Here is a 23796-nt window from a genome sequence, read left to right on the forward strand (position 1 = left end):
GGATATCACTGCAGCTCCCCGTAGCGCAGGCTCCCCACCAATGCCCCGACCAAGTCCGGCTCACGGCGCCCCCATCCTCGGGGCCCGGATCAGTGCGGAGGAATGAGGGCAGGGAGCAGTCCCTCTCTCGCCCCTGCCGGAACTCCGGGAATGAGAAGGCCCTCGGTAGATGCTCCGCCACGGTTACAGCCGCAGCTGCCGTGGGACCCGAGAGAATCGCGGCAGGCTCTTGCCCTGGGCAGGCTTCTACAGCTGGGTCTGCGGCTGCTTGTGCTGTCGGGTGTCAGTGCGCCCTTCCTCTCCGCTTTCTTAGGTCTCCACTCGCCCCTCACATCAAGGTTTGTTTCCTTCTCTGGGTTTTGCAGGCGCCCGCCATCTTGATTTTCGTGAAGGGTGCAGAGTTTGGCGGCCAAAATCGGGTATAACGCACACTCATTAGTCGGTCATCTTCGATCTCGTTGTGCCCCAATGGTTCCGATCACCTTGAGTGGTATTGGTGATCGCGTACCTTCAATGGAACCGCATGAAATTTGCGTCAGCGGCGGGTCACTCTTTTAAATGCATAACAGAGTCCTACTCTGGAGGGACTTTTAGGCTGCATCATTACATTGATTACATTGAGCAGAGGATGGAATGGTTTGCATCATCCCTCCATACTCTCATGCTATTGGCTGGGAGGATAGCTCAGGGGCAATGCGTTTGTCTTGGAACCAAGAGAACGCATAGCAACACAGGTTCGAATCCCATGTCTCACGCTTCGAAACCGGTGTCCAGTATTAAGCGAGCTATAAAAGAACAATTCTAATTATTATTATCATCCAAACATTTTGGAGCTGGGGTTGACTGGTGCCCCTCTCACAATACTAGAACATGCTCGATGCAGCACCCTTTTAAATTGTTGAGTGCCAGCAGCGAGTAGCTTCTCAATAGGATGCAAGCGCAATGCATTTAAACTGCTGGACTTGAAGGACTTACCAGTTGATGAATTCAGTGCCATTGACCAATTTCCAGGCCTGACCAGATTCCCTCCTCAGGCCAATCCAGTGATCAATCTCCCCTTTATAACGCATCATGAAATCCTGCAAAAAGGAAGAAAAAGAACAGGCTGAAATCTACTGAGTAGAGCTTTACTGGGGAAGGGGGGTAGGGGGGCTCTATTAATGTGACGAGTGCAGAATATATATGGAATTAAGAATGCAATTTGCAGACATGAACACATCACAAACACAATATCCAGAGACTCCCCTGGGATCGCCACTTTTTTGACCTAATGGATTTCTTGATAAAGGTTTATGAGGAACTCTAAACAGTGTATGGATGTTGTCCAGTTAAAGTATCGAATGCAAAAGGTTCGAATACAAAAAGGTGAGAGTACATTTTCTCGAAAATCAATAGGGTCGATTGGTCAAAGGGTAGAAATATATTCGAAACTTTCAAATTTTTCTTTACATTTTAATAATGACATACACTATGTTTGCGTTAAATGTATTTATTTCATATAGTTTAATGTTTATCAACTGTAGTATAACATTTTCTTTAACACATATATATATATATATATATAGTCATTGTAACATTTAGTTTGATTTTTAAATATATATATATATATTTGCTGTTTTTCAACATTTCAATAAATAAATATCTTTAATGCCTTGCAACTTGCAAACAAACATATTATTTTTTTAACAGTAGGTGGTGCTGTTGGTTTACTTTTTGTACTTGAAAGTTATGTATATTTGTTTTGATTTGTCTCTAACGTGTGACGTCTTACGTTGCGTAAGCTAACGTAGTCGGCATTTGTTTTTCAACAGATTTCTTTTTCTTGGTTTTTTTTCTGCAAGGATGATTTTTCTAATGGATTGAAGCATTTTTGCATGATTTTATGTGCATTTCATTATGGTTTCACGACTGGGATTATGATATGTTCCTTCTTTGGATGGGTTTTTTTTATCACCGTTTCCTGCATTTGGTGACTCCATCCGATGTCCAGAAGAGCCGTTTCTCGGCGAGTTTGTTTTTAAGTTTTATTAGCATTTCAAGTTATATGCTATAGCGTCTAGGAATTGCATTGGTTCAATAGTGTCAAAACTGTTCACAATGCGGTTTATGCGTTCTTCATAGTCTCTGTATTTTTTTGTTGCTTTTAGGCTTGTTTTCTATTGATATTGGTTGCGCCAGTTTTATTTCTTCAGCAGTTTGTTCTGATTTTAGGTTGTTTATAAAGTGCCACAAGTTTGGATTGTTGGTGTTGAATTCTCTATTGATTTTACTGTGCCATCCCTCTTGAATGTTATTGGTTCTTGGCCAGTTTTCTTTAACGGATTTATGGCAATTCCATATTTTTATTTCGTATTTTGCTTTTCTTCTTGTTCCATGTCGCATCAGTTGGCCATTCCAAGTGCACTCTATATAGAGTCCATTAAATTGCTTAATTCCTCTTCATGATTATTAAAGTATTGTGATGAAATCAATGTGTCATAATATTTTCTTGATTTGGTGTTGGAATTCACTGTCCTCCACGTATTTTGTCCTTAATCCTAGTTTCTGAATTTGTTTCCACAATGATTGTCTGAAATGAAAAAAAACAGCCCTGAATGTGAGTGTCCGGATATATTTTAGAAAAATCTCTCATTTGTCCTTGCTCAAAATCCATGATTATTGTCTTTGGTGTTAATTCTCTAATGTATATATAAATATGTACAGTTCCTCTGATTTTCCCGGCATTAAAACATAAATTAACGGTATCACTGTCCCATTGATTGTTCCATGAATACTGTAAAATTGATGGAATGGTGCTGGACACGATTTAAAAGTAGCGTCCCCGTGCCATGTAGTCGAATCCCCCCCAAGTGTGATAAATTAGATAAAGTTGCAAAAATTTAAAAAAAATGTTAATATCTAATGTTTTCCACAAAAAATGTTCACCTTTCTCCGTTTTGTGTAAAATTTCCGGTATAGTTATATTTACATTTGTTTGAGGTGCCATTGGTAAATTCTCCTTGCACTGTTTTTGCCTGTTCACACTTCTTTTCATTAATTTGGTATTTGGCATCTGTGTAGCGGTAATTTCTCGTAGGCTCCGTTTATTAGCGAGCTTGTCGCTTCATTTTTAATTTCTTCCACATTTTGTTTAAGCTCATTTATCGATTTTTGTATTAAGATCGTTGTAATGTCTGGCATATGATTTTGCTCTCCAGTTAACTTTATATTTTCATTTTTGGTTATAGCTCTTCCAGTGCATTTCAATTTTTCTATACTCTGTGCATTTCCAGTAACTTATTTCCTTTCTTGTACATTCCCTGCTGTAGATCTAGCCCTCATATACCAATTGTGAAGTTCCCATCTGTGATTTAATGAATTCCATATCCGTATGAAAAGGTATATGAAATAGTTAATTGTAAAGTGCTAACGATTTCCTAATTTCACATATTTTATGTGTTTTAGTTACCACTTTATTTCAGTCACAAATACGTTATTCTCTCGGTCGTATCTGTCAGCTGCTCTCTCCTTTTCACCTTCCCTCACGCACTGACAGTTTGTTTCCAACCGTCACCTGTGCATATGGTTTCTAAACAAGGTTTTTTACTCTTCATTTAGATGTCGTCCTTTAACCCTTTCTGAAGCTCATTTACCTTTATTATGGTTATCAATGTTCAAGCCTTTCGTTTCGAGCAAATGACCCTTTTACATTATGTGTACGGGATGTCGATCCTTTTGATTCAAACCTTTTGTCTTTTGATACTTTAACCTATAACCTGTATGGACTACCAGAGGCGTTGCTAGTGGGAAGGTCTTTTACTTGTAGCCCCGGATTGAATCTATGGGGCTACAGCCAAAAGGCTAGGTAGCCCAGAGCCCTGACAGTCCAGACATCTAGTGTAGCCCTGGATCTTTTCCAGACCTAGCAGCAGTCCTATGCACTACATTGGTTGCATTGTGTTTGAAACCCCTCCTGTAGTGTCTGTCTGCCCTCTACAAAAAAGTTGAGCAGATCACCTTGCATTAGGCTTGTGAGATGCGTCAGAGCAGATGGTGTATACCCAGCCTGAACCAAGTGACAGTCACAGGAGAGCACCACTTTCCCTTGAAACCGTAATGTAGTTTGTCAACATCCTTAAGATATTGTTCAATGGTTAATCTGATAAGTGGTTAACTTGTTTTCCTGCTTGGGAAATTAAAATTGCCTGATCTACCTGCTGACCGTGATCTCGACTCCATCTGCCAGGCCCTAGTTGTGATTCAGGTGCTGTGCAGTAGGTAAATAATGTATTTGGTGTACAAGACAATCATCCAACACCCCTATTGGCGCCCTCACTCATGGATCATTGCTCTCCGGCATCCTCCGTGCACTGACCACTCTCCTCATTTCCCCATATTAATCCATCCACCCACAGCACTGTGACCGACCACAGTGACTACATCAAAAGATTACCCTCTGGCAACATTAAAGGGCTTCTTCAGAAGGCACCTCGCCACCCACTTTGACTTCATGCACTTTCACACACGTGCGACAGTCACAGCATATCTCGTTCCTCCACTGTGACTCCAGCACCATCTCACGAATTTACCCCACATTCTCCTGTGCATCTTCCACTCCAGATAAACGTCCTAACCAGGTGACACCGCTCCCCCCCTCATCAATTCAAAAGGTGAAACCGGAGTCACAACGGTGGGGTGTGGTATGATACGACCAAAGCATATCCCCTCCCACCTCACATCTGGGCACGCCATTCACCAATACCCACTGAATCCACCCTTTGATGGTCCCATGGACCGGTTGTTCTGCTTAGAAGAGTGGACTACAGAGTAGCTCGTTGCTCTGTGGATTTATGTAATTGTTTGGGTGTCATTGCTTTAAACCATTGTCGTGATCTTACATATATGGTACCTCAAAGATGTGATCATTTTTGGCAGTGCTTTACAAATGAAAGCCAAAACGTGGACAGGTAGCACTGTAAACATTAGAATTGACAAAGCCAACAGTTTAGCCACTAGGTTGTTAGAGGAACACACCGACGCATACAGGCACCCACCGGGGCATGCCAGATACACTTTACACATCTGTAAATTTTTATTTTTTTTATAACCCCTCCCTGCAGCAATTAATATCAGAATATTTCAAACTACATACCCTAAACATGCCACACCTTTCAAGACGTTTAGAGCACGCCTTTTGCACATGTTGCTTCGCCCACAATGGTGGGGTGGTATGTTTTATAAGGCGCTGCAGAAACCCGCTTAGAGGGCACATCCATGGCACCCCCTGCTCGTGCAGCCCCAGTGGTGAAGGACACCAACTCCTGAAGTGGCAGTTCTAGACGGTGTTTGCCAGTGTTGGCCTGTGGTGCCTGCAGCCGTCAACCAGCAGCGTCCGACAAGGTAGGAGACCTGCACCTGCTGCTCTTCTGTGAAGTGTACAAACTCGTCAAAATTAATTGTAACCCCTCCTGTTGAGTCCTACTGCTGTTAGATTCGACCCCTAACCAAATACTGTCTTACGTAATTCGCCCCCAATAGCCATATTCTGCATCTAGTTAGCTGGTACCTCCTAGCCATATACTGCTCTAAGATATCTAAACCAGGGATATATTGTTCTCTTATGGCCCTAAGCCAATCATTGCTTTCAGTAGACTGTACCCCAGCCACATGCGTCACATAGCAGCCTCCCACATCTAGCCTGACTCTCCCAGACAACCGCATTGAGACACGCAGCCTCCCATCAAAATTGGCCTCAGGTGTGCCAGCTAGCACTATCCAGGAATTTAAATGTAGTCTTTCAGATTACTACCTGCCTTTGTGTACTGTCCCCCCGTGTTGGGCCCTTTCTCTCTCTACCCAGGTGTCCCAAATCTAGATGCTGCTATTACATCTAGGGTTATTGCACGTGTTAGGCCCTTTCTCCCTTTATCAAGGTGTCCCAAACCTAGGTGCTGCTATTGCATTTCTGTACTTGCATTTACTGTTATCCCCGGTATTAGGCCCCCTTTTCCCTCTATCCACGTGACTCAAATTCTAGGTGCTGCTGTTGCATTATCACTCAGTACACTCCCTGCCATCTTGTCTTTTGCCTCCCTGACCTCCCCTACCCCTCAGTCTCAACCACCCAGACTGATCCTACCACACCTCCCATCTCACACGGCACCAAAGTCCATCGAGCACTCCCAGCAACAAGCGTCAAGGAAAAAAATCACCTCCCATCATGAAGTCGCATGCCTCCTTTTCAATGCCCGCTCCTTGGCATGAAACAGAAGCATCTTTGACCTCCTATCCTCTGACAATCCCAACCTCATCACTGAATCCTGGTTCTCCAGCGATTTTGCGCCAGTCGTGCACGAGGTCCCCACCCCGGCTACTCGCTCATCTCCCACAACATACCTTCCAGAGGTGGCGGAGTGGCAATCCTCTACAAATCTCACTTCTGCATCTCACTCGTCGAAACCAAGACATACAATTCTACCTGTGAATCCCTTCTAATAAAACTCTTGCTACCATCAACACTCGCTCACAACTTCCTACTTATATATAGACCCCCTGGATATGACAGATATTCTGGCAACAATCTCTGACTCATTAGCTATCATCCAGGTAAATCACCCAACACTCACACTACTGGGAGATTTCAATATCTGGTTCAATATGCCCAACAACCCCATGACCAAACCACTGGTCGACAGTCTTGAGGCACTCAACCTCTCCCAACATACCACTGTTCCAACCCACTCTGGTGGTCACACCCTTGATGCGATCTTCAGCTCCTATGACATTGTCTCTATATCTAGTCCCAAACTGCTTATCTGGACAGACCACTCTGCCATCCCTTGGTCTATCCACACACCAGCCCCTCCACCCATGACTCCCCCTGCCTTCACTTATGATCACAAATGCTGGAACAAAGTCAAGGTACTCCCTGGCCTAGCCGAAGCCCTGCTACTCTGTCCCCCAGCAATGCTAACCTCTGATAGACCCAAACATCAACTCCTGGCTTAAAAGAAAATCACTAATTCTTCTCACCCCCTCCTGCCCCGCAGCCTCCCGCAAAGGACCGTCCCACAAATGGTTTGCATCCCACCTGAAGACTTACAAAAGTCAAAATAACTCGAGCGCAAGTGGCGAACATCTAAAACTGCTCTCAGCTGATCTATGTTCGCCCACCACCAACGAAATTACAAAACCAAAAGGGCAAAAAAGCCCATTACAATAAACAAATTCTGAACTGTCACAGCAGCAGCAAAAAAACTCCACAAGATCATCTCTGAATTTGTGAAACTCATTTGCACCTCTGGCCTTAATACCCTTAATACCAAACTCTCCACCCTCACCCCCTTCCCCACACCTACCCCTCACGATACCGTTGCCCCAATGACCGCAATGCCATCTTTCGACTATTTCCACCCCATCTCGAGAGACAAGTTTCTAGATCTACTATCCGGTAGCAGACCCTCCGGATCCCCCTTGACCCCTGTGCCCCCTTTCTTCTGAAAGAAATATTCTCCTCTACCTGCGCAGGCAAACAAGCAAGGTCCATACTAAACGACTCCCTCACCCCTGGAATCTTTCCAGAGGCCTTTAAAATAACGCACGTCAAACTGCTTCCAAAAAGGCATCCCTCGATCCCCCTTAACCCTAAGAATTACAGGCCGATCTCAACACTAGATTTCCTGTGAAACTCCTTGAGCGTGCTGCGTACTCTCAGCTTCATAGAATCCAACAAACTACTGGACCCCGCTCAATCAGGCTTCAGGCCATGCAATGGAACAGAAAGCACTCTGATCTTGACCCGGGATGACCTCAAAGTCACGTCAGACTCAGCAGGTTGTGCAGCGCTGATTCTCCTTGATCTGACAGTAGCCTTTGACACCGTTAACCATTCTACCCTAGTTGACCGTCTCCACTCCCTAGGAATCCGAGGCTCGGCACTCAAATGGATTGCCTCCTTCCTCAGCAACAGGAAACAATCAATTTCCTTCCCTTTTGGTCTCAACCACTCGCACTGTGAACACTGGAGTACCCCAAGGCACCTGCCTCTCTGCTCTCCTTTTCAACCTCTATCTGACGGTAGAGGAGTAGCTGAATGCCTCTGCAGGAAGTTCCGCCCCCTACTCCCTGTATGTTGGAAGCCTGAAACTGCACCATGCTCGACACCAGTAGTTATGACCATACCGCGACACGCGTTTGAGAAAAGGTATCCGTTAAGAAAGCCATACCAGATGTATGCTCGAAGAAATGACAATCTCTTGGAGGAAGTTCACTGGTGACGTCACAAGAAGTAAGAGTGACACACTGAGAAGAAGATGTAGACAGTGAGTCAACCCAAACAGTGGGGACCCCGGGGCGTTTCAGCAAACGCAGCAAATATGAACTATAATAATTAAAGCCACAGAAGGAGAGAAAGTAAAGAGAATGAATGAGAAACAAGAAAGTATATTGCGAATAAGGCCCCTATCAAGATATAAAATTGTATGGAATACAAATATGTAGGGAATACAAATAGAATGATGCATCAATGAGATCTACTATACCAAAAAGGCTATGCACAACTGTGGAAGTAAGAGTAACAAAGGGTAAATATAAGAAGTCCTGCCAGGAGAGTAAACCAGGCAGTTACAATTGTGTGTGAATACAAGAAGCCCTGGCAGGAGAGCATACACCAGGCATATAATAAATGTGAATGCAAGCAGTCCAGGCAGGTGAGTATACACAAAGCAGTTGAAAGTCTACAAGAAGTCATAAGAAGAAAATATAGAATTGGGTTTACCAAACAAAAGGAACTTTTTGAAAGAAGTGGAACTACACGGCTAAGCAGTTTTGTAAATAACAGTACTGTTGTGGGCCAAGAAAGATACAAAGAACTGAGGAGAATTCCATGGGAAGGAAGCCACCCCCAGGAGCCAAGACTTTTCACCCTTGGAGAACGTTTTTGTTGGAGCCGTTTATTCTTCTTTTACTAACTGCTTTGCAATCACCTAAGGTTAAAGACATTTCCCTTTTCACGTTATAGTTTAGTTTATAGTGCAAGGGTCAGAATAGAACTTTTGGACACAAGGACAGTGTTGATCTTGACTTCCTGACACAGACAGATCCTTAATTGTTTGTTTTAGGTAGGGACATTTCTCTTACTGCAGGGTCAGAGACCTTCTCCCAATCCTTTTGTTTTCACTACAACATGTTCATTTGGATTAATGCATCCATTAAACACAGAGTATTAACAATAACCATAACATCACACTCTAAAAACATAGCATTACAATTACGGCTTAATAATACCAATTTGCTTAAAACAATTTCTATTAAGGTAAAAAACTCTCAGGTACATAGATCTTTTCAGATAGGATAGAAGAGCCCAGGCTGTCGGCACGGATTCTGCCGTCAAAAGGAAAAGTAAAGCCGGCCTATATTGGCAGATATTGGTAGACTTGACCACCTGCAAAATGGTGGTCTGTCTAACATCCCCACAAGCTGTAAGCAGTCAAACCTTGCCCGTGTGATGAGCCATCTTTCCCTCATTTGCGGGCTCCACAGGAGATAAGCCTGAATCTCAAACACCCTGCTTATCAGCGCATGGTTTCCATCAGAGTAGGTGGCACGTTCCCGATGCTTGCCTATTGGCTCTCATTTGCCTGGTTGACAGCAACGCATCAGGAGGGAACAGGACCTGACTGTTACTGGTGCGCATGGATTCATTCACATAGGCCAGCCAAGGAATTTTGCGCCAGTTTGACTACCCATAATACTCCATGATAAAAAGGTTGCATGCTCATTTGCCCATAAGCAGAGCCATAAAAAAACTTGGAGCGGTAGCCCATTGATCCTCCCAAAACTCCATCCCCAGCTCCCTGTCGACAGACACAGGAGGTTAAGCCCGGGAGGCCGAGGAGCTGTCTAAAGAACTTATTTTCTTTCACCTGAAGTTCCGCCGACTTCGTGCAGCCCCCACAATGGAGCTCCATATAAGGTAGCCGTCTTCATCTGGGCGGTGTAAACCTTCAAAACTGGTTTCAAAGGCTGGCCCTGGCACCTGCTCAAGAAGCGGGAAATCCCAGCTGTATACTGGCTCATCTTCAGAGACTGTTTTTTGATGTGTGCATTGCCTGCGACTGCCTCTGAGAATCTAACCCCCAGGTAGTCAAATTCTTTGACCCTTGGGATAACGTCCCCATTGCAAACCATGGGGCGCATCTTGGCGGGCTTCTTCCTTCCTACGCACCCCATCACTGCTTGGGGTTCTGTCCATTAAGACTAATCAGCATATGCCAGAACTGGAAAGGCCCTCCCTCCCAGACTCAAATAGTCCACCCTGGTTCCTACCAGGGCCTTGAGGAGCCCAGTAATCTATAACGTGAAGTATTGGGGCCAACACACAACCCCGACGATCCCCAGACCAACATAAAAAAAAAAACTCTGTACCTCCTGACCCCCTGGTCCGGTGCGGACACAGGCCTTATTTTCCATATGAATTTCTCGTAACAGTCAGGATTTTATCTGGGCACCCCAGTCACCAAAGCATGGCCCACAGCTATCCACTTTATCAAAGGCCTTAGGTTCCGCCTCCCCCTTGCAGAGCACTGAACCCGCGATTAAAGATTCAGGTTTAGACCCTGTGCCATGGTTCCTAGCCACGGACAAAACCCAAACTGATTGTCAGAAAGAACTGACCCTTCCAAGAACCAGGACCCTATACACCCCAGCAAAGCCCTTCCAATGATTTGGAAGGCAGTGTCTAGAAGGGATATGGGTCGAGAAGACATCAGACTGGTGGGGCCTCCCTTTTTAAAGATCAGAAAAATAATGGCGGTTTTCCATGATGGCGGAAACTGACCAAACATTAAACATGCATTATACACTATGGTCAGCACCGGTGCCCATAGATCAATTTGGTCCAGACACATCAGCCGGTGTCGCATCCGGTCTGGGGGCCCGGTTACGGGCTTGAGCCCCAATGGCCAGAAAGACCTCTTCGAGTTTAAAGCATAGGGTTGAGCTGCTGTTCCTCACAACCTCTGATGGTCCTCCAACACCAGACAAGGAGGCAAAATGCGACACCCCAGCTTCCACTGTCACATGGGTGCCCATTAAGCCTTCTGATGGTTTCCAAGCTGGCCCTCTCGTCACAAATTCAGAAAACCTATTGTAGTCATTTGTCCTAGAGGCCTCTAAAAAAAATCTTCCCACGCCTCTTCCTTTTTCCTCTTCTCTACCACAGAACAATATGGGCTCTTGCCTGGATAATCGCCCCTCTTCAGGGGACCAGCGATTTTAGAACATTCAAGAGAGCAGTTGTACAAGGTAGATCAAACCATCCCCTCCTATTTGCCTTCCCTATTTGGCTGCACTCTACCAAAAAGCCCTCTGTAAAATCCCCTGATATGCCCTTGAAGCACTCTACCACTTGCACTGGGGTGGCTTCATTCTCTGAATGCTGTTACGTTCCGGGATCTTCCTCGCCATGATATTCGGGTGCAGACCGAAATCCTGAATTCCACCCCAGGTAACCCTTCTTTTTGACACGGCTTCTACTTCAACCAGACATGGAGCGCTGTCAGAAGGTCGTTCCCCTCCAACAATCCCACTCAGTTTCAAAATTAAGGGGTTATGGTCACTGTTAGTGCCCACCACCACTTCAAGGCTTACTATATTTCTCCACAAATGTAAGGATATGCAGAAATAAAGCGATAGAGGAGCCCAAATGATTGTGGAAAGTTAATTTCCCCGGGATATCGGGCACAAAGCGACCATTAACTAATCGCATTCCCCATTCTATCAGCCAGCCCTTCATACATACCCTGGGATCCTTCATTTGTGGTTCCTGAATATTCATGATCCGATCCTCCAAAGGGTCATAGAGATCTTTATATTTTCCGCATCGCATTCCGAGGTGAAAATGACCCCCAAACAAACCTGGTTCGGCTATTCACCCAGTACTCGTCCACAAAATCCATAGGTTTCCCCCCCAAGTGGTTCACCTCCACCTTGTGGGGACTATTATAGAAGTTTAAGACAGCAATCTTACCACCTCTGGCGGAGGTTAACATATGTAGGAAAACCAGCTCAGTCTCACCTTGACCCGACAATTCAATGATTCCTTAACCAAGATGGCCATTCCTCCATAACACCGACCCCTTTGGTTTTTCCTGGTGGTTATACCATAGGATACATAACCATCCAAGAGAGGAATATCAAGAGCCCAAGTTTCCTGTAGAAGAATTATTTCATGGGTTTTCAGAAATTCAGTAATGTCCACCCTTTCCAGCTTCCCCCTAACTCCAACTAGATTCCAGAACAAAATCCCCACCACCGTAAAGCCCTCCCCTTGCCCGACCAGGCCATCCCTGGACTACAGGCTATTTTGGCACCCCTCCCCCCCCCCCACCTCACCTCACACTCTTCCAGCAGCGGCATGGTGGCAAACTGTCAATCCAACTTGTCTATGGACGAGAGTGCATCAAAACGGTTGCATGACATAAGCCCCTGGGTGACAGCACCCCTACTTATTGGTAGCCTACTTTTGCTATTGAAAACCCTAGGGTTATCACTTAGGGATGTGTTCAAATTCGGAGCTCCCTGCTGCCTTGCCCCTATACCCTCTCCCCTCTTTCCAGCCATATCCCTTTGGCCATATACTGGGGCCAAATCCTTCCCTGTGGGAGGATAGAAAAAAAGTCCAATGCTACCATCCTACTATCCAGTCTGGAATCATTAGTGCTCTTGTGAGGTTCGGGGTTACCATATGCCTAGCAATTTGAGAAGGAAACTACAATGCAGTCCCCTTCCACCGATTTTCCATTAGGGCCCCACACACCCTACCCTTCTGTCCATTAAAACGAGACTGGGATCAATACTGTGGCCCATCAAGTCAGTGTTAATCCAATGGGTTGCTTCATTCAACAGTGATCTGGTAGATTCAAAACCACCCTTTGGCAAACCCATTACTCTAGTTATTACACCTACCAGTGGTGCAGCTGCAGGTGGGAGGTTTAGCACACTTCTCCATTTGTGCCTCATTATCCCCAAAAGCCTTCGCTACCCTGCTTACCCCAAAGATTGGCCCATTCCTCGCTCCTCCAGATGTCAAAGAAATACCTTCCCTTCCAGCCTTGCAATTCCATGCTTTACAAGTTAGGGTACCCGCAGTTCCCCATTAAACCCTCCTCCTCCCTCTCAGGGCCCTGTGCTGGACTACGCTCTGGGGCTTCCTTGCACAGCACCCTATCCCTTTCCAAACTGCCCTATCCCTTTCCAAACTGAAGTCCTCCACTTTCCTCTTTAGGCCTCTTACTGAGTCATCTAGGATGGGTAGGGTGCTCATAACCCCACTATTAAAGGATTGGAGTAAATCATGGATTGCCTCCATCGTTTTCTCCATGGGCTATATCCAGCTCCTTCTCTTTGGGGCACCTTTCTGGGTCGCAAGAAGTTGATATAATGGCCTAAGTTTCCCCATCTAGGAGTGATTCCAGCCAGGCCTTCTGCTCAGTCGTGGTTGACGTGATCAAGGCGTTCAATTCCGTGGATTACCCTAACATCCGCCAACCCCCGCCCCCACCCTTCTGGACCCTTTCCACCCACACTTCCTCTTCCCCTGTCCCTTCCACGTCCACCCCTCCCTGTGCCCCACACAACACCCACATCTGCTGGGTCAGTTAGGGGGTCAGATTGGGGGGGCGCAATCTGACCCCCTAACTGACCCAGCAGATGTGGTTGTTGTGTGGGGCACAGGGAGGGGTGGACGTGGAAGGGACAGGTGTAGTGGGGTTGTCAGGCTTTTATCAAGTTCTTCCGTCTCCAGGCCATGCAAATTACTATTCTCATCCAAGCCCACAATCAGACCCCCACTAGTGCCCCTCTCATTAAAGACCCCGATACACAAGGCAACTTCCCAACCTGCATCTTAACTTCAATATTCCCTGCCATATTTTTTAGGTATAGGTCCTGGGAAAGTGAGAGGTTGGCGGTTTACCCCTTGCAGTCCTTACAGCGGGTTTAAAGGATATGGATGGTTTAATTTTTTTGCACTAGTGGCCTTTTTCCCTGGGCCACCTTCATCCCTAGAGTTTTTCACCATGTTAGCTAGGCGCCGGGGTACAGTACCAAGGCAATAAAATAAGAAACTACAATAGCACTACCAGTGCTCTGGCTACTCTGAAGAGGCTTGCAGTACAGGACTTGGCAGAATTTTCCAAACCCTATTTGTACCAAAGTTGAGAGTTACACCTTAATCAATAAATTGAGGAAAGCTAAAACATTTTTAAAAGCAGTAATGCGGTCCAAGTCTTTAACCAAAAACATGAGTAACGTGTGTACGAGTTTCATTCTGGACTCTCACATATGGTGTCAGGAGTGGGAGTGGGCTCAGTTGACAAACTGAGGGACCCTCAGATTTGAGAAACTTAGCAACAGAGCTTCCGATCCGCCAGTGGCCACAGAACATTCCATTGGGTTTGACTTTTGCAGTAGCAGGGGAGAGTTGATCCCATCCGGAGACCGAGTTTTAATACCAACAGACTTGGTCCTTATTCCACCACCCAGAACTTACATTAGACTTACCTCCAAGTCAGGCTCTGGCCTAAACGTCTTAGCAGGAGTCATAGACACGGACTATAGAGGTGACAAACATCTTGATACAAAATAACGGGAAATATGCATATCAAGTGAAGACGGGAGAAATAGCCCAGGGGATTCTGGAAAGAGCTCCATTTCCTAGGACCAAGGACTAGGAGTACTCTAGTCACTACAGTGAGTAACTTTAATGTTTACTTTATGCCTACCTGCACCCCATATTGCTACAGTTGTTTCCTCTGTAGCTACGCTCTTGGTTAGCATTAGTTCCTTCTAAACTATGGACTTACTCTGATTTTTCAACTTATTTTGACCTGTACAACTACCGTAACTGTGTGCCGTGGCTCTGCCCGACTGCCTATTGATGTACATGAAACCCATCTTGTCTGCAACTACCTGTTTTGCACATACCTGTCTGCATGTCGGATGTAGCCCCCGTACCATGGAGGTGAGGCTTTGCCAGTCTACACAAACACACCTATTTCCTGACAGGAGTGGGCAAAGGTGGCACCGCGCCTGACATGGTTTACCTTTCGCACCCAATTTATTCCTCTCGGAACGACAACCTAAACGCACCTGGTGCTGACTTGAGTTAGGGGGATCCCGCTCTGCTTAGCTGGTGAATGCACATTGGCGTATCATGAATGCCCCAGGTTAGGTAAACTATAAATAGGTGTGGTGATTCTCGCACTGTAAGCTTCAATGCCATCTGTTGTGCCAAGCACGGCCGCTGTGATGGACTACTGTAGCACACCTCAACAAATGGTTTACCCCTGAACTAAAAATCCTCCGGAACACTAAAAGAGCAGCAGAATCCACATGGAGAAAAATCCCCCAACTCCACTAACAAGGTGTTATTCACTTCTGCTGCCTCCTCCTACAAATCTGCTATCCTCAACGCTAAAAAGGAAACATATGACAACAGAATCCTCAATGCCAATTCCAAAACTAAAGAGCTCTTCAGTATTCTCAGGGAACTTGTGTCCCCAGCACCTCCATCGTAAAACCTGTGTGAAAGATGCCGATTGGTGCGCCGAAATACAGAAAGCTCTTGCAGACAAAATTGCTATGCTCCAAACTAAAATTGAGCAAACAAAGAATAGCTTGGGCAAGAACACCAACACTACTACCCCTCCGCCTATCCATCCCATCCCCGACTGCCCCTCTCTTTCCTTCTCACCAGTCTCTGCCAAATAAGTGGAAAAGATCATAAAAAGCCTCAAACCCTCCAGATGCCAAGGAGATCTCTGCCCAGGGCAATCATTCAGGAAGGCGCTGAGGACTTGGCCACTTTCATCTCTGCATTAATTAACTCTTCCTTCGAGACTAGCACAGTACCTAACAACCTTAATGCAGCATGGGTCATGCCTCTCCTAGACCCAAATAACCCTACCAACTGTAGGCCCATCACCACTGCTCCCTACATCCTAAAGATTTTAGATAGAGTAGACCATCTGCAAATCCAGACACACCTGGAGGACGACAACCTACTGGGCCTCAGACAATCAGGCTTTAGGCCAAGACATGGAACGGAAACAGCCCTCTTTGACCCAAAAATCCAAATGGATGAGGCCAAGGAAAATGGTAAGCTTGCCATGCTCCTGCCGTTAGATTTATCGGCAGCATTCGATCTTGTCCATCAGATCCTCACTGATCATCTGTCTACAGCAGCTGCCGTCTCCAGCAACGCCTGTACCGGATACAATCATTCCTGTCCAATCGCACAACTAGAGTCTTCGCACCATCAGACTCAGCTGACCCAATTCCTATCCACTGCGGCGTACCGCAAGGCTCGTGCATCTCGCCAACGCTTTACTAAGCTCCTCTTTGACCGTCTTGACAACCTGGGTGTCACATACACAAATTACGCCGATGACACCCAGGTTCTCATTACGCTATCAGGGTGCTATGAAGATGATTCTAAAACGGATCAACAAGATATACTTGGAAAAACAAGCGTGGATGGCAGACCACAGCCTTTGCCTTAACGATGAAAAAACAGAGCTCCCGATTGTCGGCTCCCAAACTCGCCTGAACATATTAGACCCCTGCATCCATCAACATTGATGGAAACCCAAGCAAAGTGGCCAAATAAATCAAAACAATGGTGTATACTTAGACTCTACCCTCTCGCTCAAGAAGCAAGTGAATGCCACCGCTTCATCCACCGCCTACACTAACAAACTAATTAACGCCTGAAAGTCATTCCTCTCGCCTACCAGCTGCATCACCTTAGCCAGGGCACTTGTGTTGTCCAAAATAGACTACTGCAACACTCTCTTCCTAGGCACTTCTGAACAGAACCTCAACAAACTCTTGGTCCTTCAAAATAATGCCTCAAGATCGGCACTAAGCATCCCTAGATCTACTCACATCACTAGTTTGACAGGATGTTCACTGGCTACCTGTACGGGATAGAATCGCCCTCCGCACACTCGTCGACACCCACAAATGCCTATCAAACTCTGCCCCCAAGTACCTGGCAGATAAAGTCAACAACCAAGTAGAGCTGTGTATTCACACTGCCTCACTGTTCCTAGATTCCACCTAAAAAGAGCGGGGGGAGCGATCTTCCCTGCGTTAGCCGCCAAACAGTGCAATGCCTTACCCCTCAGCTTCAGAATGGAACCTTCTTTTTGGACCTTTAGAGCCAAAGTAAAGAGCTTGCTCTTCGGTAAAAATCATGAGTGACTGTCGATATCACTCTTCAAATTGCTCTGCCTGCTGAATCCCTTCTGTCCTGTGTAACACTTGCAGACTGGTATTGTAACTGATTCTTTTGTATTGTAGTGTAACTGTTTCTCACAACACCCTTGTAAGCATGGTCGACCTGCACCTACTGTTGTTGATGTTGTTGTTCTAAATTGTATGCAACACTAGCATACATTTTTGGCGACCAGTTACCTGAGGGTCCGGTGCGCGGTACAAATAAAGAAACTAAACTACTGTTCACTTCCCCTGAGAGCGCAATTTATAGTGGTGCGTGTCAAATACAGTGGTATGGATTCATTAATATTGGGTAAACAACTTCCCAGAAAATCTGGGCCACTGAGACTGGATTCAGTCACAAAAGCCAAATTGTTGGCATTGCCAATAAATAGGCCTGTGATAGGGCGTGGTTTTTATATGCACGTTTTGAAATTCAAAAAAGGTATATATACAAAGACTCAAAAGCACTACCTCCAACAAATGTTCATTTCAGCAACAGACATGTTATTGTGGAAAATACTTGAAATAAATATGGGCCGAAAAGAGTTTGTAATGTCATCAAAACAGCTTTCCATAACATCAGGAAATCCTCCTTGCAGTGTCTAGGGATTCAGCCAATGTTGCCTGGAAAGACTATGGTGGCCATCTTGCAGAGATCATCAGTGAAAAAAAAGGTGGCGTTAGGTAGCAATACCTCTTACTTTTGATGATGAAAAAAGTAGCTCTTAAATATCAAATATGAGCACCTGGGGCAGGTGCGGCAGATGGTCAGGTTGCTCCAAACCCTGCATGAATCACATGATCCAATGCCGGGTTCAGAGGAAGCTGTGTGCTACTCACACCACCCCCACTATCTTCCCCCCACCTCCTTTTCCCTCATTGGCACCCACTGTGGGATACATCTACCGCCCAGCAGAACTCCCCTACATCACTAACCACATCTCAGCAGTCACCAGCAGAATGGCTGCGCTGTTGAGCACGATCGCCTTGCCTTAAACTGTGTTTTTTAGTCACCGAAATAATGGCTGCGCTGTCTGACCAGCCACACATGGGGCGAGATGAGACACCAAATACCCCAAGAATTGCTGCCAGTACTTACTTCAGTGACACCAGAGAAAAGTTCATTTGCACCAAAAAGAAAAGAATTCAAAGGCAGCGCTGCTAGGCTGCCAGCCCAAAACCTCTCACTGAAAAAGAAATTATTCTGCCTTTTAAAATGACTGCACCCTGATGGTCTCATCTGCTCAACAATACACAGTTCTGATCCAGTGAGACCCAGCTATGTCCATCTATGTTCAGGTTGTGCTTCAGCAAAAGGGGGCATTTTTCACTGAACGATAGGCTGTGTCAGGCAAGATCAGTGAAATAAAGAACTTCACTCCAGGCCATACGCAAAAATGCATTACTTTGCAACAAAATATCACAGCTAAACTTCACAAAAAGCCCTCTCGCTCTACTAGCTCATGTCAGTTTTATTTGGACAGATGCCTGTGCATTAGAAATACGACTGGGGCTTTGGAAAGTTATAGAAAATGAATGTGAGAAGGCCGCATTGTAAAGGGACAGCCAAGGAAAATTAACCATTTGTAAAAATTGTGCTTTTACAAAACAAGGAAATGTCTGTTTAAAAGTAAATTGTAGAATTAAGGCCCTGTCCTTGCATAGAAAAGGTGAGGGGGGGGGGATTTGTTTTAAAACATAAGTAGGATATTTAAGTCCAACTGTTTGCTTTTTGGTTCAGGAAAGAATAAATAAATAAGCGGAGGCCACAGACCAGGTTTTTTCCTGGCCTGGCTTCAAAGGACTTTGTTTCCTGGGAACAGGATCTCCCCCCCCCCCCTTCAAGTGGACGAGCCCCCGGTGCATATGAATGAACCAAGGGGGAGAATGTAACACGCTCATCAGACTCTGTGGCAGTGCTCCTGCCTTGGATAAAGGATTTCTGGGATACATAGGTATGTCTTTTTAGCAGCACCCCCCCCTTCAGTCCAACTGGAGAGCTTCAAAGACAAACTCCATGGCAAAACTGGGCTGAACTGACATTTGGTTGTGGGTTGGAAAAAAAGGCCTTCTATGGAAGACAAAAGCCGGCCCATCTGGGGCAAAAAACTATTTTAATTAAACGTTAAGACTTTTATTTCTGCAACCAGACCATGCAGGAATGTAGCAGTTTAAAAGTTTAAATGTAATTTTGGTGTCATAAAAATGAGACATTGCAGCTTTCCCTAGTATGTAAGGGATGCAAACGTCAGGAAATTGTAAATCATGGGAAAAGTGTACATGGTTATTCATTTCATTCATTGGTGAAGATGTGGTGATGTTTGATAACTATCTGTATTAATACTCCTTTTTTGTTTATGTTGGATCATGCCACTGCTATAGACTGTACGTCCCAAGGGGGGCAGGAAATGTAAAATACTACTGTGCTTTCTGACATTCAAGACTTAAATTCCCATGGGAAACTTACAACTTCATTCTTCCTTATTTCTGATTATCTCATGTTTTAACCTTCCTTTCCCATTTCATATTGATTTTATCTATCCACATTGCCATTTGTCTTTTGGCTTGTCTTATTTTACATTAATTGTTATTATCTTTCTTCATATATTTATTAGCGTAGCGAACATTTCTTCAAACTCTCATTCACTTGTTCTATTCAAGGGGGCGATACCTTCTTATCTTGTTTACTATTTGTTTGACGCCATGATGCTTTTACGCATGTGGCGTCATAATGATGACGGTGCAGTCATTAATATAGATCTTCATTACTCTTCCACATATACGCGGGGAGGTTCCAGGTCTGACGCCACCTTACAGCTTCTTATTTACCTTTCTCTAATGCCTCCACGCATGCTCACGTATGGCGTCAGTGCTATGACGCTGTCCTTTCGATCTTCGGGCGCACGCGCATGCAACCGCTTGCGGCTGCGCATGCACCCAACTACGCCTTCGGGTATAAAGGAAGGACTCTCATAGGAGCAACACATACTCCACTGGCGAAATTTGCTCCTCCATGGCTCCTACATTTCCTGGTTTTTTGCCAATATTGTAAGTATTGGAGGATCCTTTTCTCTTTACTATTTGACTACTTTATGAGTATTCGTGTTAGAACTTATACCCTATGTCTATCTTTATTTTCAGCTTTGCGCTGTTAGGAAACCTTTTTTTTTTTTTAACAACGTTATTCCTCTCCAGTAGGACACCATTGATTGTTGATGTAAGTGCAGACTTACTTTCTTGTACCCAGGCTAAGCACTTTATTCTGATTGGATGTATTATTTCCTGCTGTAAATTAGGTATTTATTTACTACCGGACGGAACGTCCCAGTAATTATTTGTTTGATGGATATTGGAACTCTCAGACTTACATCTTAATTTCGACATCCACCCGTTTCGGTAAGTGATGTTCTCCTTCCTCTTACTGACTGGACTGACCGGGACTATTTAACAGTATCTCTCTCTAGACATTTTGGTTTGGTTGATGGTGGCGATTTCTTCAATTGATTATTAACCTCCTTTTGGTAGAGCCGTGCTATGCTCATTTATTATTCTGTTGAAAGAAGACCATTAGGCGTTTAATTGAGCAATTATCATATTTATCCTGATGATTCACTAAAGTAGGGGTGACCTCCTTATTTTGGAGAGGATCCTAGCTCATCTCCTCTAAAAAGAAGTGTGTTCATTTGTAATGAAATACCTGTATAAATTATGGAAATTAAGTTAGAAATGATATACTAATATATGTTCTTTTTCTATTTTTCACTCTTTAGAAATTAGAAGAATTGTTACATTGGCCCTGAAGAAGAGTGTGAAAGTCGAAACTCGTTGGGTTTTTCTTTTGTACAATAAAATACTATGTTTTGCTGAAAATTGGAAAATTGTTTTTCTTATAGTGCTCTCACATATCAAATTGTTGCGTATTTATGAAACTATACAAAATATTGTATATGAATTATTGACTACTGCTTTAAATGTTTGGTCTGATGTTCAGATATTAGATAGTGTGCAGGGGACAGGAGTTCCTAATTTACTTGTTAGGAACAACCACTTTCTGTTCTTAAAAGTGTACATGGTGACACGTTAAAATGTAATGCAAACATGCTCTGGGATAATAGGTACACCTAGATACAATAGAATTTTAGGTGAAATATTTCCCACTGAAAACAACGAAAGATTATTTGGAGGGCTAAACGACACCGTACAAACCTGGGAGTTGGACTTCCATGCTCTGCATGAAATATGTCATTTGTCTATGTGATTTGCAAAAGTGCCACAACTGTAAAAATGTGCAATTTAGGTCATATCCGATTTTGGCTAAAAGAACTGTGGGAGGGCCGTGGGCATTGTAAACCCACATATAAAACTGATGTCATGTCTCTGAAGTCCAACCGGTTAACAGGAAGGCGGCGACAGGCACCCCTGACCAATCCAGTTGTTAGAGGCATGTCAAGCCAAAGGTCTGCCCCATAGGAAATCCTGTGATGTCACCCGCCCTATAAAAGGTGGAGGCTCACATAGACAGAGGACACACCCTCCTGAATTTTCCAGCTCCTGCATATCCAGATATTCCATATTCATCGAGAATAGCTGACCCTATCCAGGCAGGACCATTGATCCAGAAAAAAGTCCCAATAACTCAGGGAGAAAGGGGAAAGGTGGCTGTATCCTCATTGGGATTATCCAGTGCTGCCCGCTGTTTTCTGCTAGGAGAGCCTGACGCTGTGACCAGTGACCAGATATTGCCTCACTGTCCAGAGACTCGGTCCGCTGTCCAAATACCCATTTTAAGTGCTTGTTGCGAGTATTTCGCTTCCCCAACCACCACAGACTGCATCCTTTGCTCTGTTACCTTGTATGAGCTCCAATCCCAGAGAAATCCCATAACTGCCTTAGCAGAAATGCTTACAATAATCAGAATCCTTTGTGCATCCTGTCCTTGTGTTAGCGCCATTCTTCCACTAATTTCTGGTCTTGTGTAAGTCCTTAATACTATTTTGATTAAATAAATGAATTCTCCATAAAAGAGGTACACAGCGTGAAGGGGTTACAACTGCAGCGTAACCTTTCTATTCACAGGTGGCATTTCTCTTTTCTAGCCACTAAAATCTGATTTAAGTGAAACTTGTCCTTTTCTTTCCAAACCGATTTTCTCTATCAGCTGCTTTTATTTTTAAAAGCAAATTTCCTTCCCCATTGAGATTCTCATCCGGTCATTAATTTAGAGTCATTCGTCCACTTGCATATTATCCCTGTAATGTGCATCTATCCTCTAGCCTAAACACTGTATTCCGATTCTTTCCATTTCACCCGTTTTGCAAACCGTTTTGACATTTAAACCCGTGTAATTTAGCAAATGAAATTCCTATGTGTGCGATTTGGCTGCACTGTGTTTTCACTTCAAAGTTGATTTTCTGAATTGTATGCGTGTTGTTGGTACATTGTCTTGTAGTTTGCTAGTGTTCTTCCATCCCTGATACTGTTATAACTCATATTTACCTCATACATTCAACTGCACCTTTAAATTCATATTTAGTAATCCAGAGTGCTATTTTATGCTATTGCAAATATTTTGAAATCCGGGTTCGGTGCCAGCTCAATCCGAATTCTAGGAAATTAATAAAAAAGTGTTTTAATTGTGTGCTGCATCCTAGGCTAGTGGCAAGAATCCTGGTCTGGTGTGCGACGCCCGATTAGAATCTTTAACACCACATCATCCCCCCACTTACCCGTTTACCAATTTGGCACCAGCGTGACGCTCCTGGATCCACCAGGCGGGCCCCACCTTACATTTTCATTGCAGCCATCTTCGAGTATTGGCCTGAACCAAGGGTCTCGGAAAGCATGCCATCTATTGATTCAAACAAATACATTGATAACATCACCACGGACGCTAATCCAGGATACTAATAGCAATAATAACCAGTTTCTCGGGCTGCACCTGGTGGCAGTGTCCTGGGGCATAACACACCACCAGTATAATGTCATCAAAGTCCTCCCCAGAGTCAGGACCTCACACTGAGTGTTTCAGGGGTGAGCCAAAAAATGGATCTTTACCTTGCGAGTGCGTCATGCAGGTAAAGGCGGCCCATCCCAGAAGCCACATTGGCCTCTAATAGAGTAGCCCAGGTGACGGTACAATTTCCAGCAAGTAGATGGTGTACCCCAACGGCGCCAAAGTCAATCACAAACCAATCCTTCCTTTGCCTGTATTCACCAAGAGGACCACATCCGTGGGAGGGATCAGTCAAATGTTGCTTCCCTCAGATGATACCGCCTCAGACCTTTCCACCTCCCTGTCCGCTTTGCCAGATTCGATAACCAATTGTCTCTGGTCTGCCCTGGTGAGTAATAACTCCGATTGTGGAACTGTGTGGTGACCCCGAGCTCCGACATTCTGCCCTCCTATGCCGTAGACAGCTGCTCCTTACATGTGAAAAGCACCGAAATCCCTCAAGGGTGCCCACACAAATGCCTGACAGTGAGATAGCAGATGCCGCAATCGTAGAAAGTGATATGGGAGGCGTTAAGTGTCTA

The 23796-nt window shown here is 44.8% G+C and overlaps 1 protein-coding gene across 2 annotated transcripts in view; it reads right to left on the reverse strand.

Annotated features, from left to right (window-relative positions):
* The window catches only part of LOC138580160 (early activation antigen CD69-like), an 87571-nt gene that overhangs the window by 24931 nt on the left and 38844 nt on the right, over positions 1 to 23796 (reverse strand). For both annotated transcript variants that reach the window (XR_011304188.1, XM_069650490.1), the window contains exon 4: positions 976 to 1079. Coding sequence is in view for 1 of the 2 variants with exons in the window: in XM_069650490.1 (XP_069506591.1) it covers positions 976 to 1079 (104 nt within the window). In the remaining variant the exon portion in view is untranslated. The remainder of the gene's footprint in view (positions 1 to 975; positions 1080 to 23796) is intronic.

This window comes from Ambystoma mexicanum, chromosome 3p, assembly GCF_040938575.1.
Source record: "Ambystoma mexicanum isolate Mex_15411 chromosome 3p, UKY_AmexF1_1, whole genome shotgun sequence".
Taxonomy (NCBI): domain Eukaryota; kingdom Metazoa; phylum Chordata; class Amphibia; order Caudata; family Ambystomatidae; genus Ambystoma; species Ambystoma mexicanum.